This window comes from Salmo salar, chromosome ssa11, assembly GCF_905237065.1.
Source record: "Salmo salar chromosome ssa11, Ssal_v3.1, whole genome shotgun sequence".
Lineage (NCBI taxonomy): Eukaryota > Metazoa > Chordata > Actinopteri > Salmoniformes > Salmonidae > Salmo > Salmo salar.
This window is the reverse complement of record NC_059452.1, coordinates 44,653,848-44,670,436: the sequence shown is the minus strand read 5'-3', so window position 1 is coordinate 44,670,436 and position 16,589 is coordinate 44,653,848. Positions and strand designations below refer to the sequence as shown.

The 16,589-nt window shown below is 43.1% G+C and overlaps 1 protein-coding gene across 1 annotated transcript; it reads right to left on the bottom strand.

The window, feature by feature from the left end:
• Positions 1-1,761: 1,761 nt before the first annotated feature.
• On the bottom strand, positions 1,762-14,714 carry LOC106562859 (glycine amidinotransferase (L-arginine:glycine amidinotransferase)). Its single transcript, XM_014127899.2, has 9 exons — positions 14,480-14,714; positions 12,704-12,925; positions 12,268-12,463; positions 11,919-12,109; positions 7,264-7,401; positions 4,390-4,554; positions 3,876-3,939; positions 3,575-3,691; positions 1,762-3,346 (listed from the first exon to the last, which is right to left on the bottom strand). Exons 1-9 carry the CDS (start codon positions 14,546-14,548, stop codon positions 3,234-3,236), a joined length of 1,275 nt encoding a protein of 424 aa, XP_013983374.1. The 5' UTR covers positions 14,549-14,714; the 3' UTR covers positions 1,762-3,233.
• Between the last annotated feature and the right edge of the window lie 1,875 nt (positions 14,715-16,589).

Sequence of the window (16,589 nt, the reverse complement as noted above, 5' to 3'; positions counted from 1 at the left end):
TGCGTTCATTGTAGGCTATAGAGTAGGCCTACGTTCATTAGTTAACATTTATAAAATATTATACGATTATAAATTGTCAAACCTCGGGTTGCGATGACTGTGGTCCATTATTTCCCGACGTCTCTTTTTCAATTGGCCAACTGTGCGTTTTGTTGCCTTCCATCTCGAACTCCCCCCCAAAAAAAAATAAATCTCGTCAGTTTTGACTTTCTTCCATTCACATTTACGGTCGGACACCGGGTGGGTTGTCATCATACCTGCATGGTAACTAGGCTACCCTGTGCGTAAAAGCGCGCGGCTATCTGCCTATTTGGAGCACCTTGTTCATTCAACAACAAGCCCATTGAACAGCTAGACTAAACAACTTTTCTTTAACTAAGCGAGATAACTTCTCTAACTATGTTACTTTACCACCTCTCCCTGGATTAATTCAACTTAAAACATTTGAATGAGCGCCAACGAGTTTACAATGTATCATTTAGCCGTTCACCAGATCGCATTCAGGTGTTTGTTTTGTTGTTCTTGAAGTGGGACACACGACCACTCCAATCCTTATGAACCGCCCCTTAGAGCGCGTCCTGTAGCTAATGAAAAGCAACAGGCTAATCATGTTCTGTTTGTACAGGCTAGTGGCTAATCCTCAAAAAGGCCAACTTTTGAAGTAGAACAAAACACAACCAGATTTATTCACATCCCTAATGTCTCCCATTTATGAAATGGATAGTTGTGAACAAAATATTTTATTACAAAAGTGGGTAAATAGATAGTTATTGTGACTCCAAACATGCAGAATAATGCTTGGCTGGAGGGGGTGGAGTGGGCTACATATGTTCATGTAACCCAATATTGCCAGATCTGATATTGCTCAATACTGGCCCAACGCTCTGACCACTAGGCTACCTGCTGGTTACTGTCCCAACGCTCTGACCACTAGAATACCTGCTGCCCCAATTTAACCACCTTTGCAATAAAATATTTTTACTCAACCATCCATTTCATAAATGGGAGACATTAGAGATGTGAAAAAAACATGATTGTGTTTTGTTCCACCTCGGGTTTCTCCCAAATGTGGAGGCCTTGTCTCTAGCCTATATGTATACATGACTGTTTATTTATTTATTTATTTATTTATTGTTTCACCTTTATTTAACCAGGTAGGCTAGTTGAGAACAAGTTCTCATTTACAACTGCGACCTGACTGTACTGTACTGAATGGACAGACAGGTTGGTAACTGTAGTAGTATACCTAGTTTGTTCATTCATTCTTTATTTATTTAATTTTATTAAATTTTATTTAACCAGGTAGGCCAGTTGAGAACAAGTTCTCATTTACAACTGCGACCTGGCCAAGATAAAGCAAAGCAGTTCGACACATACAACAACACAGAGTTGCACATGGAGTAAAACAAACATACAGTCAATAACATTACAGGAACTGGGTTGTTATAACTAGGTTGCTTAAGCCACTATGGGACTTTGTCAGCTGAGACAGATAGTTTTATTCAATGTGAATAAGCTCATTGAGTTATTTGATATAAACATTTATTGAGTCAGTCCCCCTGGTTGGGTTGACAGACAGACAGACAGACAGACAGACAGACAGACAGACAGACAGACAGACAGACAGACAGACAGACAGACAGACAGACAGACAGACAGACAGACAGACAGACAGACAGACAGACAGACAGACAGACAGACAGACAGACAGACCAAATATAACAATAATGATATAATATTAAATGTAATAATAATGACATATTTCTCCCAAAATGTATTTTTTTATTTTTTATCATTTACATTGCATCCTTGAGCCATCTTCAATGCTTTGGAACAATCAAATATCAATTCAAGATCCAAAACACTTGATCTCCAAGAGTACATTACATGTGCATCAAGGAAAAAACTACTACGAACGTAAACTAGGATTGTAATGACGTAAACACATGCTGTGTCCCAAATGGTACCCTATTCTATATATAATACACTACTTTATGCACTATACACGGATTAGGGTGCCATTTGGGACACATCTAGTGACCTCCTGAACCCTATTGGTCTTTTGACCATGCAAACAGAAGCAGCTTAGCAGTGTAATGAAAATAACTAGCATAGATCTGGCTCTGTTGCTATTGTAGAAGACAGCAGAGGCATAAGGTATCAGACCGGGACAAATACATAGTGTAAAATACTTATGTAAAATACTTGAAAAAATACATGTACTTGAAAGTATTTGAGTTGCACTTGATTTAGCTTGGCGTTTGTACTTCTGGGACCATATTACATTGGTTATATTCTACCGGTCCAAACTAAATTAAGTGCAGTATTTGAAAGTATTTGAAAGTATTTGAAAGTATTTGATATTCGACCCAGGTCTGCAAGGTATCACAATATCTGATATGGACCTCATTCTCCTTTTAAGAAAATATATAAAAGGCTAATTTCTGGGAAACAATGAAAAATGTATGAGCCCAAATAAAATACATATATATATATATATATATATATATATATATAGTATAATATAGTATTCATTTGTCTTAATTGATTCATTCTTTTCTCATTTTTTTTTTTTTACAAAATAGAAATACCTGAGATAAGAAAAACCATATTGTGTAATAATAATGATCTACTATAAAAAAGTTTGACACATTCTTTTAGATAAAAAAAAAAACGTATAAAAAAAAATCATATGGCAGCATCAATTGATAATTGACATAAATGTTGATCTTTTTTTTCTGAGTTCTCAAAAGGTAGTAGTATAACGAACATCCACTCAGGGCTCTGGTCAAAAGAAGTGCACTACATAAGGAATAGGGTGCCATTTCAGACGCAGACCAAGTGTGATGTCATGGTTATCATACCCATAAAGTAGCCTACCCTGCCCTCTTTACAAACAACTCGATTTTTGATGTTACTTAGAGTCGTTCAGATGGTACAACGTTGCTTCACAATAGCCAAGCCAGAAATACAGTATGTATTGAGAATATTGAGTACTTATGTTTTTTTTCTTTCTAAAAATCAAGTTTAAAAAAAAAAACTTTTGTTGTTGTTTAGCGTTAAAATTAACGCATAACCAAGCGTTTTCGCCAAAGGCACTGTCATGCACATAACTGTTTACTTAAAATCAACACGTGGTTTTCATTTTTTTAAATTGACAAATCAACTGAAGATTGTTGATTGGGACTTTAACCTTACTTAAGCTCAATAAAAACTGTCTGTTTCTGGCATGGCTAGTGGAAGTAGGACTCGAGGGAACCACGGCGACGCACGTCGGTAGTCCAGCAGTGGAAGCCTCCTCCCAGGGAGTTGGCGTGGCGGATGTTCACCTTGATGGTCTTGATACCTGGAGAATGGAGGGAGGGAGCGAGGGAGTCAGATAAACCAGAGGAATGGCAGTTGTCAAAAGGTCTGTCTTGGAACTTTATCTGAACTAACTTCAACAAACTAATCAAATCTATCAATCACTAAATAAAGATAAAAGGTCAAGAACTAAATGGTTGAATAAAATACTTAGTGGAGGGATTCTAATGAATAGGTCATAGGTCATACATGAAGGTCATGCTCTACTCACCAAGGTTCTCAAACATCTTGTGGATGGTGTGCTCGTTGGCATCACACATAACCCGTTTGGGATCCAGCATCAAGACATTCATGGACAGCCACTTAGAGGACATCCACAGAGGGTGATCTGATGGGACAACAGGTAGATTTACTAACCAGACACTCATAGATATCGTCACACCATGAAAAGACCACACCGACAGTGGTGAGTATGAGTTGTCTATCAACAAATCAGGAAGTGCTAGAAATAGGGTTGTCTTTTGTTGATTGGTGTCTTGAATTCCCAAACAACAACAACAACAACATCATACCATCTGGAATCAGAGGGGTTGGAGGCTTCACCACGGTCCAGCCGGCCTTCTCAAACATCTCCACCTGAAGGAGAGAAATCAGAGATGCTGTGAGTCAGACAGAGAGGTCTCTTCCCATGTAGCGTTTTATCAGTTACAGCACCCCTCCACTAGAGGGCACTGCAGGAATGTATATACAGGGGGAAAGGGTAAACTGGTCAGGACTGTAATTTCTTGTTTCTCTCTCCTCTCTCTCTCTCTCTCTCTCTCTCCATCCCTCCCCATCTCTCTCTCTCCTCTCTCTCTCTCCATTCCTCCCCGTCTCTCTCCTCTCATTCTCTCTTCACTCCCTCCCTCTCTCTGCACCCCCTCCCTCTCTCTGCACCCCCTCCCTCTCTCTCTCTCTCTCTCCATCCCTCCCCAACTCTCTCTCTCCATTCCTCCCTGTCTCTCTCCTCTCATTCTCTCTTCACTCCCTCCCTCTCTCTGCACCCCCCCCCCCCACGCTCTTTCTCTCTCTCTCCATCTGACTGACCTGACGACAGGGACGGTCAGGGTTGGACAGCACCAGTCCCGGCCCGATGATGTTGAAGGTGGCGTCGATGTGCATGGGGTTGGGGTCCTTGAATGAGATGATGTGGACCTTGTAGTCCGGGGCAAGATGGCGACGCATCCACTCAATCCCCATGTAGTTTGTAACCTGGAAATAGAGAAATAATGACTGGAATCAATCAACAATAAATTGTTTACACTTTTTATGTAAAAGTCCTCTATTATTGACATATTATTCACTAAAGAATGACGTGTTTAAATGATACCTAATAATTGCTTAGTAATATCTAGTACTAATATTTATACACCATTTGGTACCTGGTAGTTACCAAAATGTGTTGAATTATTCAACAGCAAGTTCCAGAAAGTACCTATTGAAATCATATAATTTCCTTGTGAATACCAGGTAAACACTTTCTGAGACATAAAAGAAAGTGTTGCCTTACCCAATTCATTACCTTCACTAGTTAACACTGTGGTCCTACAGAGCACCCAATTCATTACCATCACTAGATAACACTGTGGTCCTACAGAGCACCCAATTCATTACCTTCACTAGTTAACACTGTGGTCCTACAGAGCACCCAATTCATTACCTTCACTAGTTAACACTGTGGTCCTACAGAGCATCCAATTCATTACCTTCACTTGTTAACACCGTGGTCCTACAGAGCACCCAATTCATTACCTTCACTAGTTAACACTGTGGTCCTACAGAGCACCCGATTCATTACCTTCACTAGTTAACACTGTGGTCCTACAGAGCACCCAATTAATTACCTTCACTAGTTAACACTGTGGTCCTACAGAGCACCCGATTCATTACCTTCACTAGTTAACACTGTGGTCCTACAGAGCACCCAATTAATTACCTTCACTAGTTAACACTGTGGTCCTACAGAGCACCCGATTCATTACCTTCACTAGTTAACACTGTGGTCCTACAGAGCACCAAATTCATAACCTTCACTAGTTAACACCGTGGTCCTACAGAGCACCCGATTCATTACCTTCACTAGTTAACACTGTGGTCTTACAGAGCACCCAATTCATTACTTTCACTAGTTAACACTGTGGTCCTACAGAGCATCCAATTCATTACCATCACTAGTTAACACTGTGGTCCTACAGAGCATCCAATTCATTACCATCACTAGTTAACACCGTGGTCCTACAGAGCACCCAATTCATTACCTTCACTAGTTAACACCGTGGTCCTACAGAGCACCCAATTCATTACCTTCACTAGTTAACACCGTGGTCCTACAGAGCACCCAATTCATTACCTTCACTAGTTAACACCGTGGTCCTACAGAGCACCCAATTCATTACCTTCACTAGTTAACACTGTGGTCCTACAGAGCACCCAATTCATTACCTTCACTAGTTAACACTGTGGTCCTACAGAGCACCCAATTCATTACCTTCACTAGTTAACACTGTGGTCCTACAGAGCACCCAATTCATTACCATCACTAGATAACACTGTGGTCCTACAGAGCACCCAATTCATTACCTTCACCAGTTAACACCGTGGTCCTACAGAGCACCCAATTCATTACCTTCACTAGTTAACACTGTGGTCCTACAGAGCACCCAATTAATTACCTTTACTAGATAACACTGTGGTCCTACAGAGCACCCAATTCATTACCTTCACTAGTTAACACTGTGGTCCTACAGAGCACCCAATTCATTACCTTCACTAGTTAACACTGTGGTCCTTCAGATCACCCAATTCATTACCTTCACTAGATAACACCGTGGTCCTACAGAGCACCCAATTCATTACCTGTCATTGACAAACAATAAAAGGCCTCAAAGGGACTCAATGTGTTCAGTGAGCCAGGAATCCGTCTAAACACCAGTTGTCTGTTCTGTCGGCTTGCTTCTTGCTACAGACTGGGGATCTAATTGTAGCTAGGCAGTGTAGGCTTCTGTTGGGCAAGTTCTGCATCCCTTAAAATATTTAGTCTCTTTATTAGGTGAACTGTAGCTACACTATAAGGCCAAAACAACGACACCTGGTCGTTCAACATCTCATTCCAATATCATGGGCATTAATATGGAGTTGTTCCCCTCCCTTTGCTGCTATAACAGCCTCCACTATTCTGGGAAGGCTTTACACTAGATGTTGGAACATTGCTGCAGGGGACTTGCTTCCATTCAGCCACAAGAGCATTAGTGAGGTCGGGCCCTGAAGTTGGGTGATTAGGCCTGGCTCGCTGTCAGCGTTCCAATCCCAAAGGTGTTCAATGGGGTTGAGGTCAGGGCTCTGTGCAGGCCAGTCAAGTTCTTCCACACCGCTCTCGACAAACCATTTCTGAGAGACCATTTCATGAAGCTCCCAACGAACAGTTATTGTGCTGTTATACGTTGCTTCCAGAGGCAGTTTGGAACTTGGTAGTGAGTGTTGCAACCGAGGACAGATGATTTTTAAACGCTACGCACTTCAGCAGTCCGTAGTCACGTTCTGTGAGCTTCTGTGGCCTACCATTCTGTGTCTGAGCCGTTGTTGCTCCTAGTTGTTTACACTTCACAATAACAGCACTTACAGTTGACGGGGACAGTTCTATTAGGGCAGAAATTTGACGAACTGACTTGTTGGAAAGGTAGCATCCTATGACGGTGCCACGTTGAAAGTCACTGAGCTCTTCAGTAAGGCCATTCTACTGCCAATGTTTGTCTATGGAGCTTGCGTGGCTGTGTACTCGATTTTATACACCTGTAAGCAACGGGTGTGGCTGAAATAGATGAATCCACTAATTTCAAGGGGTGTCCACATACTTTTTTTTAGATTAAGGAGTGAACACAGTGTGACTCTATAAACGAATATGTGGCATTGTGGCCTCCAAACCTGACTCCTCTGGACAAACAGATCCCTGCCAGCTCTGATGAAGTCAGCGGCGTCGAAGCACGGCTCGTGTTCGGTGGTGACAAACTTTCCCTGGGCAGCCAGCTTGTGTCTGTCTTCCACCGTGCGGATGGGGTACTCCTGGAGGGGGCAGAGAGAAAGACAGATTAGAGAGACAGACAGGTTAGTCTGGAGGGGGCAGAGAGAGAGACAGATTAGAGAGACAGACAGGTTAGTCCTGGAGGGGGGCAGAGAGAGAGACAGATTAGAGAGACAGACAGGTTAGTCCTGGAGGGGGGGGAAGAGATAGAGACAGATTAGAGAGACAGACAGGGCAGAGAGAGAGACAGGTTAGTCCTGGAGGGGGGCAGAGAGAGAGACAGATTAGAGAGACAGACAGGATAGTCCTGGAGGGGGGCAGAGAGAGAGAGACAGATTAGAGAGACAGACAGGTTAGTCCTGGAGGGGGACAGCGAGAGAGACAGATTAGAGAGACAGACAGGTTAGTCCTGGAGGGGGCAGAGAGAAAGACAGATTAGAGAGACAGACAGGTTAGTCCTGGAGGGGGAAGAGAGAGAGAGAGACAGATTAGAGAGACAGACAGGTTAGTCCTGGAGGGGGCAGAGAGAGAGACAGATTAGAGAGACAGACAGGTTAGTCCCGGAGGTGGGCAGAGAGAGAGACAGATTAGAGAGACAGACAGGTTAGTCCCGGAGGTGGGCAGAGAGAGAGAGAGACAGATTAGAGAGACAGACAGGTTAGTCTGGAGGGGGCAGAGAGAGAGACAGATTAGAGAGACAGACAGGTTAGTCCTGGAGGGGGGCAGCGAGAGAGACAGATTAGAGAGACAGACAGGTTAGTCCTGGAGGGGACAGAGAGAGAGAGACAGATTAGAGAGACAGACATGTTAGTCCTGGAGGGGGGCAGAGAGAAAGAGAGAGAGACAGATTAGAGAGACAGACAGGTTAGTCCTGGAGGGGGCAGAGAGAGAGACAGATTAGAGAGACAGACAGGTTAGTCCCGGAGGTGGGCAGAGAGAGAGACAGATTAGAGAGACAGACAGGTTAGTCCCGGAGGTGGGCAGAGAGAGAGAGAAAGATTAGAGAGACAGACAGGTTAGTCTGGAGGGGGCAGAGAGAGAGAGACAGATTAGAGAGACAGACAGGTTAGTCCTGGAGGGTGGCAGAGAGAGAGAGACAGATTAGAGAGACAGACAGGTTAGTCCTTGTGGGGGGCAGCGAGAGAGACAGATTAGAGAGACAGACAGGTTAGTCCTGGAGGGGGCAGAGAGAAAGACAGATTAGAGAGACAGACAGGTTAGTCCTGGAGGGGGCAGAGAGAGAGACAGATTAGAGAGACAGACAGGTTAGTCCTGGAGGGGGCAGAGAGAGAGACAGATTAGAGAGACAGACAGGTTAGTCCTGGAGGGTGCAAAGAGAGAGACAGATTAGAGAGACAGACAGGTTAGTCTGGAGGGGGCAGAGAGAGAGACAGATTAGAGAGACAGACAGGTTAGTCCTGGAGGGGGGCAGAGAGAGAGAGAGATTAGAGAGACAGACAGGTTAGTCCTGGCGGGTGCAAATAGAGAGACAGATTAGAGAGACAGACAGGTTAGTCCTGGAGGGTGCAAAGAGAGAGACAGATTAGAGAGACAGACAGGTTAGTCCTGGAGGGGGCAGAGATAGAGACAGATTAGAGAGACAGACAGGTTAGTCCTGGAGGGGGGCAGAGAGAGAGAGAGAGACAGATTAGAGAGACAGACAGGTTAGTCCTGGAGGGGGCAGAGAGAGAGAGACAGATTAGAGAGACAGACAGGTTAGTCCTGGAGGGGGGCAGAGAGAGAGACAGATTAGAGAGACAGACAGGTTAGTCCTGGAGGGGGCAGAGATAGAGACAGATTAGAGAGACAGACAGGTTAGTCCTGGAGGGGGGGCAGAGAGAGAGAGACAGATTAGAGAGACAGACATGTTAGTCCTGGAGGGGGGCGAGAGAGAGAGAGAGAGAGACAGATTAGAGAGACAGACAGGTTAGTCCTGGAGGGGGGCAAAGAGAGAAACAGATTAGAGAGACAGACAGGTTAGTCTGGAGGGGGCAGAGAAAGAGACAGATTAGAGAGACAGACAGGTTAGTCCCGGAGGGGGGCAGAGAGAGAGACAGATTAGAGAGACAGACAGGTTAGTCCTGGCGGGTGCAAATAGAGAGACAGATTAGAGAGACAGACAGGTTAGTCCTGGAGGGTGCAAAGAGAGAGACAGATTAGAGAGACAGACAGGTTAGTCCTGGAGGGGGCAGAGATAGAGACAGATTAGAGAGACAGACAGGTTAGTCCTGGAGGGGGGCAGAGAGAGAGAGAGACAGATTAGAGAGACAGACATGTTAGTCCTGGAGGGGGGGCAGAGAGAGAGAGAGAGAGACAGATTAGAGAGACAGACAGGTTAGTCCTGGAGGGGGCAGAGAGAGAGACAGATTAGAGAGACAGACAGGTTAGTCCCAGAGGTGGGCAGAGAGAGAGAGACAGATTAGAGAGACAGACAGGTTAGTCCCGAAGGTGGGCAGAGAGAGAGAGACAGATTAGAGAGACAGACAGGTTAGTTTGGAGGGGCAGAGAGAGAGACAGATTAGAGAGACAGACAGGTTAGTCCTGGAGGGGGGCAGAGAGAGAGACAGATTAGAGAGACAGACAAGTTAGTCCTGGAGGGGGGGGCAGAGATAGAGACAGATTAGAGAGACAGACAGGGCAGAGAGAGAGACAGGTTAGTCCTGGAGGGGGGAAGAGAGAGAGACAGATTAGAGAGACAGATAGGGCAGAGAGAGAGAGAGAGACAGGTTAGCGAGACAGACAGGGCAGAGAGAGACAGACAGGTTAGTCCTGGAGGGGGGAAGAGAGAGCGACAGATTAGAGAGACAGACAGGGCAGAGAGAGACAGACAGGTTAGTCCTGGAAGGGGGAAGAGAGAGAGACAGGTTAGAGAGACAGACAGGGCAGAGAGAAACAGACAGGTTAGTCCTGGAGGGGGGAAGAGAGAGAGACAGATTAGAGAGATAGGCAGGGCAGATAGAGAGAGACAGGTTAGAGAGACAGACAGGGCAGAGAGAGAGACAGGTTAGTCCTGGCGGGGGGAAGAGAGAGAGACAGATTAGAGAGATAGACAGGGCAGATAGAGAGAGACAGGTTAGAGAGACAGACAGGGCAGATAGAGAGAGACAGGTTAGTCCTGGAGGGGGGAATAGAGAGAGACAGATTAGAGAGACAGACAGGGCAGAGAGAGAGAGAGACAGGTTAGTCCTGGAGTGGGGAGGAGGATCAGACAGAGGTCAGAGACTGACTGGTTTAAAGGTAGACTCAGTGATAAACAAAGTAAACAGCAGTATCGGGACGATTTCCGCAACAACAGAGTTGAAACATGAAGCTAAACTTCTCCACTGTTTTTGGCAGGCTGCAGCCATCACACTGCAGCAGAGTGAAGTGTACCCATACAGATACTCTGTGTGAGTGCATCTTCTTGCATCACACTCATATTAAATATCTTTGGTCAACCCTGCTGCTCATGGCAATGTCACATCTCTGAGTCTCAGTTTAAGGAGAGATCAGAGAAACTGACAGGTTGGAACGGGGGGGTTGATTATCTACAGCCATTAAGTTATGAGTCTCAGTTTAAGGAGAGATCAGAGAAACTGACAGGTTGGAACGGGGGGGGTTGATTATCTACAGCCATTAAGTTATGAGTCTCAGTTTAAGGAGAGATCAGAGAAACTGACAGGTTGGAACGGGGGGGGGTTGATTATCTACAGCCATTAAGTTATGAGTCTCAGTTTAAGGAGAGGTCAGAGAAACTGACAGGTTGGAACGGGGGGGTTGATTATCTACAGCCATTAAGTTATGAGTCTCAGTTTAAGGAGAGATCAGAGAAACTGACAGGTTGGAACGGGGGGGTTGATTACCTACAGCCATTAAGTTATGAGTCTCAGTTTAAGGAGAGATCAGAGAAACTGACAGGTTGGAACGGGGGTTGATTATCTACAGCCATTAAGTTATGAGTCTCAGTTTAAGGAGAGATCAGAGAAACTGACAGGTTGGAACGGGGGGGTTGATTACCTACAGCCATTAAGTTATGAGTCTCAGTTTAAGGAGAGATCAGAGAAACTGACAGGTTGGAACGGGGGGTTGATTATCTACAGCCATTAAGTTATGAGTCTCAGTTTAAGGAGAGATCAGAGAAACTGACAGGTTGGAACGGGGGGTTGATTATCTACAGCCATTAAGTTGTCATGTAGGAACTGTGTACCTTTAAATGGCCCATTGCCACATGAGTAAAATACACACCCTGTTCTTGGGCCAAATCTCATGAGTAATACAAACACACTAAATTTGGGCCTAATCTCATGGGTAATACAAATACACTAAACTTGGGCCTAATCTCATGGGTAATACAAACACAGTAAATTTGGGCCTAATCTCATGGGTAATATGTCACTTCTAGCATGATATATGAGATATGGCCAAAGCACAGAGTAATCTATGCCACGTATAGTCTACGCTTTTATTCACCGCGGTTTACATAACAGTGAATGCATGTTTAGTATGTGATCCCTGCAGGAACAGAGACTCTGAAGTGAGTGAGACAGTCTCGGGGTCAGGATGGCATCTAACACCTCACCTGATCGTACAGCTCATCAGACATGGTGGGTTTTGGGGGGGTCGTCCACTTGGCACCCTTTCTGAAGTACTCCTTGATGAGGGGTCTGTAGGCCCGGTACTCAAAGAAGCGGGACCTCCAGGCCATGGGAGCCTCGATAATCTCATTCCCCACCACCATGAGGATGTCTCTGGGCATGGCAGCGTACATGCCTGGGTGGAGAAGAGGAGACATGTTAGAGACACACAGGGTTTTTTACTCATTGTTCAGGTGGTGAATTTTCTATCAAACAATCAATAATTCAACCAACCAACCAAAAAACAATCAATTAACCAATCAATCAATCCCGTAGCGCTCCCCCTCTGCCTACCAGTAGAGGTGAAGTCTGGAGTGTTGTACTCGAAGGACCAGTCCATGGGTTCAGGTCTCTGAACTGTAACTCCCTCCATGCGGAGAATATTGCACATTTCTTCAATCTCAGCAACAGCTTTCTTCAAGTGGTCCTCAGGAAAGCTTTGGCCCCCATACTTCTGGTAGAAGGGCCAATGCTTCTCATATGTGTTAGCCTGTTGACAAAAGTTCAATACGTAATTTACTCTAATGATTTATATTTTATTTGAGCTGGTGAGTCCCATTAAAGATTTGAATGTATTTGGCAAGGAAGCCGTTGCTATTTGGAATAAGCAAATTTTGCATCAACTCAATGCAATAATAATATATTTCTATATTTATGATGCATACATCTCAGTTTGAACATAGTGTAGATTTGCTCTACATAATTGTGAGTTCTGACTTGATGACCTCACCTTGACCTCTACTGTGAAAGGAGGGACGCGCGCGTTCTCGGCGCGGCCTACGATCACCTCTTCGAGCGGGTCCCATTCGTTGTAGGCGCAGACAGGACACTCCTGTAGCTCAGGCTCAGTGACAGCGTTCTCCTCCAGGGCGCGTTGCGGCTGCGCGGCAGCGGCGGAACTCGAGTAGCTCTGGAACGCGCCCTGAACCCAGCCAGTCATGGCGCGGCCGAGCTGCGGGAAGATGAACAGCCGCGTCAGTATCATCCACTCACATGTCACGGTGTGGTCACACATTTCATGTAATGTTTAGAATTACAGGAAATGTGCTGTAAAACTGAAACCTTTTCTCTCAACCTCATGGCAAAATGTGTACAATAGCATCATATTAGCTATAAAACTGCAAATGCTTATCTTTGCCCCATAGCAAAATGTGTAGCATTGTAGGAAGTTAGTTGTTTTCCCCCAAAAAAATCCTTAATCATGTTTCGCTCAGACCTTGCGGGGCGCGAAACTGTGGTATGCCACTGAGTCATACTGCTGGCTCCGCAACGCAACACACTGGGTCACACTGCTGGCTCCGCAACGCAACACACTGGGTCACACTGCTGGCTCCGCAACGCAACACACTGGGTCACACTGCTGGCTCCGCAACGCAACACACTGGGTCACACTGCTGGCTCCGCAACGCAACACACTGGGTCACACTGCTGGCTCCGCAACGCAACACACTGGGTCACACTGCTGGCTCCGCAACGCAACACACGATTACAGGGCCATTCACAGGTTTACCATATAACATTATATTATAATCAAATTGATTAAGATATTAAGCTTCCATGTGGATTTGTTTTATATATTTTTCCAATCAGTAGTTGAACTGAGGTGATTCTTCAAGTCCTGACCATGATAACTATGGTTTAAAGGTAAGTAGACCAAGGACTAACCTGTTAGCTTAATCTGTTGCAGTAAGCCTTATCATACACATTCTACATTTCACAAAGACAGATGCATTACAAGGCCAAAAGGAAAACCATTGGTCAATATAAGGTAAAGCCTAACGGAGCTGTGTTAGATATGGCCTGTTGGTTTAGAGTCAAGGTGCGCTTGATAAACGCACTTATCTTGGTTGGAGGTATAATTTCATGGGGTCAGCGGGAGCATGCGCAGCTCTCCGTGTCAGTGGGTTCAGGGAGGGCCCGCAACAGCTGTCCACTGTCACTCACGCGCAAAGATTTGCTGCCGGACACATTTCTCTCTCTTACACATTTCCAAATAAAGCAGAAACGTTCTCTTCCAATAAATACATAGGTTAAAGTTTTAATTTCTGTAGCAAGTTTGCATTCTACTTTGTGCAGAAGGAATTTACTTAATTCTCAATTCCAGAGAACAGCATGCGAAATTCTTGAGTGACGCAAGTAATGCTGCTATATTCGTTTTACTTTAAACAAAAACTCGTCTATGTCCGGACAAAATCAATTAATGAAAGAAAATGACATGCTTTTTGATTGGTAGGCCTACATTTATTTGAGTATTTTGCTGTGAAAAGAAAGAGTAAGAAAATAGCCTATTCATTTTATTTTAAAGAATAATGTTCAAAGTAATCAGAACAAACTCAATTAATAAAAAAATATATATTCTAATTATAAAAAACTTAAATGAAATGTGTTCACTTTTCTGAGTGACAGCCAACAGCTGTTTGCCGCAGCTGCGCTCTCCTGAGAGATCTCCACATTTTATGATTTTGTACATTTCTGAATAAACAAAAAACAGGAACTAAATACCAACCATAGCTCCGATCAGATGGGCGGCCTCGGCCCCCCTGCTACCTCCTCTGAGACACCTGACTCGCAGCATTGTCCGACCTGATAATGGTGATGGCTATTTGGGATATTCTAGCAGCGGGCGGCTTCGCGGCAGGACAAGATCCACCTGAATGTCAGGAGTTCTGAGAATGAATGGAAGACCCTTCGCTTTCTGATGCCTCTTTATATCCGCTCGCAGGGCGCCTCGAGGCATTGGGACAAGTTGTGGGGGGGGGGGCAGCCAACGTGACTTGAGAAAAATGTTCCCTGAAATTCTACACCTTACGCCAGCACATTCTTATCAGCCGCACACCCAATCTCTCCCACCACACAAATGGAAGAAAGTAACGTTACTGACTGATCCGTTTATATAAGTGGTTTTCAGTCACATCTGAAACGTTGCAGACAGACTACAACCCCCCAAAATATTAAAAGTTAGTGAATAACATTTGCATATCACCATTCAATGACGAGATTATTAAACCTATTGCCTGAAAAGGGAATTGAGACATTTCTGAGATAATTGCATGATGTTTCAAAACAGGGCAGATTGCACTTGTATGTCATTGTGTGTTACTGTAAGATGAATCAATTCAACTATGTGATTTATAACATGTTGATGGAACAGAGGCTGTGTGTGGGACACTGCACTAGTGATAACATGAGGCAGGCTATAGGAGGTTATGGATGAGTGCAGTTCAGACTTCCAGCAAGATAGCATATGGTTCTATAATATTCAAGGTGAATGTTAATGTACATTTCTGGATTTGCAATATCTTGTGCATTTGTGTCAGATTTAAAGAGCAATATTGTACAAGGCCAAAACTGCAACAGTAGATACATACTGTAGATACATACAGTAGATATATACTATAGATACATACTATAGATAGATACAGTAGATACATACTATAGATAGATACTATAGATACATACAGTAGATACATACTGTAGATACATACTGTAGATACATACTATAGATACATACTATAGATACATACAGTAGATACATACTGTAGATACATACTATAGATACATACTGTAGATACATACTATAGATACATACTATAGATAGATACAGTAGATACATACTGTAGATACATACTGTAGATACATACAGTAGATATATACTATAGATACATACTGTAGATACATACTATAGATAGATACAGTAGATACATACTGTAGATACATACAGTAGATAGATACTATAGATACATACTATAGATAGATACAGTAGATACATACTGTAGATACATACTGTAGATAGATACTATAGATACATACTATAGATAGATACAGTAGATACATACTGTAGTTATATACTATAGATACATACTGTAGATACATACTGTAGATAGATACAGTAGATACATACTATAGATAGATACAGTAGATACATACTGTAGATACATACTGTAGATACATACAGTAGATATATACTATAGATAGATACAGTAGATACATACTATAGATAGATACAGTAGATACATACTATAGATAGATACTATAGATAGATACAGTAGATACATACTGTAGATACATACCATAGATACATACAGTATATACATACTGTAGATACATACTATAGATAGATACAGTAGATACATACTATAGATAGATACTGTAGATACATACTATAGATAGATACTATAGATACATACCATAGATACATACTGTAGATGGATACTATAGATACATACTATAGATAGATACTATAGATACATACTGTAGATAGATACTATAGATAGATACTATAAATAGATACAGTAGATACGTACTATAGATAGATACTGTAGATACATACTATAGATACATACTGTAGATAGATACTATAGATACATACTGTAGATAGATACTATAGATAGATACAGTAGATACATACTATAGATAGATGCTGTAGATACATACTATAGATACATACTATAGATACATACTGTAGATAGATACAGTAGATAGATACTATAGATACATACTATAGATACATACTGTAGATAGATACTATAGATACATACTATAGATACATACTATAGATAGATACAGTAGATACATACTATAGATACATACTATAGATAGATACTATAGATACATAC

Coding starts and splice junctions, on each gene's coding strand:
- LOC106562859 (XM_014127899.2), bottom strand. CDS start 14,548: ATGCTGCGAGTCAGGTGTCTCAGAGGAGGTAGCAGGGGGGCCGAGGCC. Junction 7,402..11,918: donor CTGATGAGCTGTACGATCAG/GTGAGGTGTTAG, acceptor TGCCCCCTCCAG/GAGTACCCCATCCGCACGGT. Junction 3,940..4,389: donor CTGACCGTCCCTGTCGTCAG/GTCAGTCAGATG, acceptor TCTCTCCTTCAG/GTGGAGATGTTTGAGAAGGC.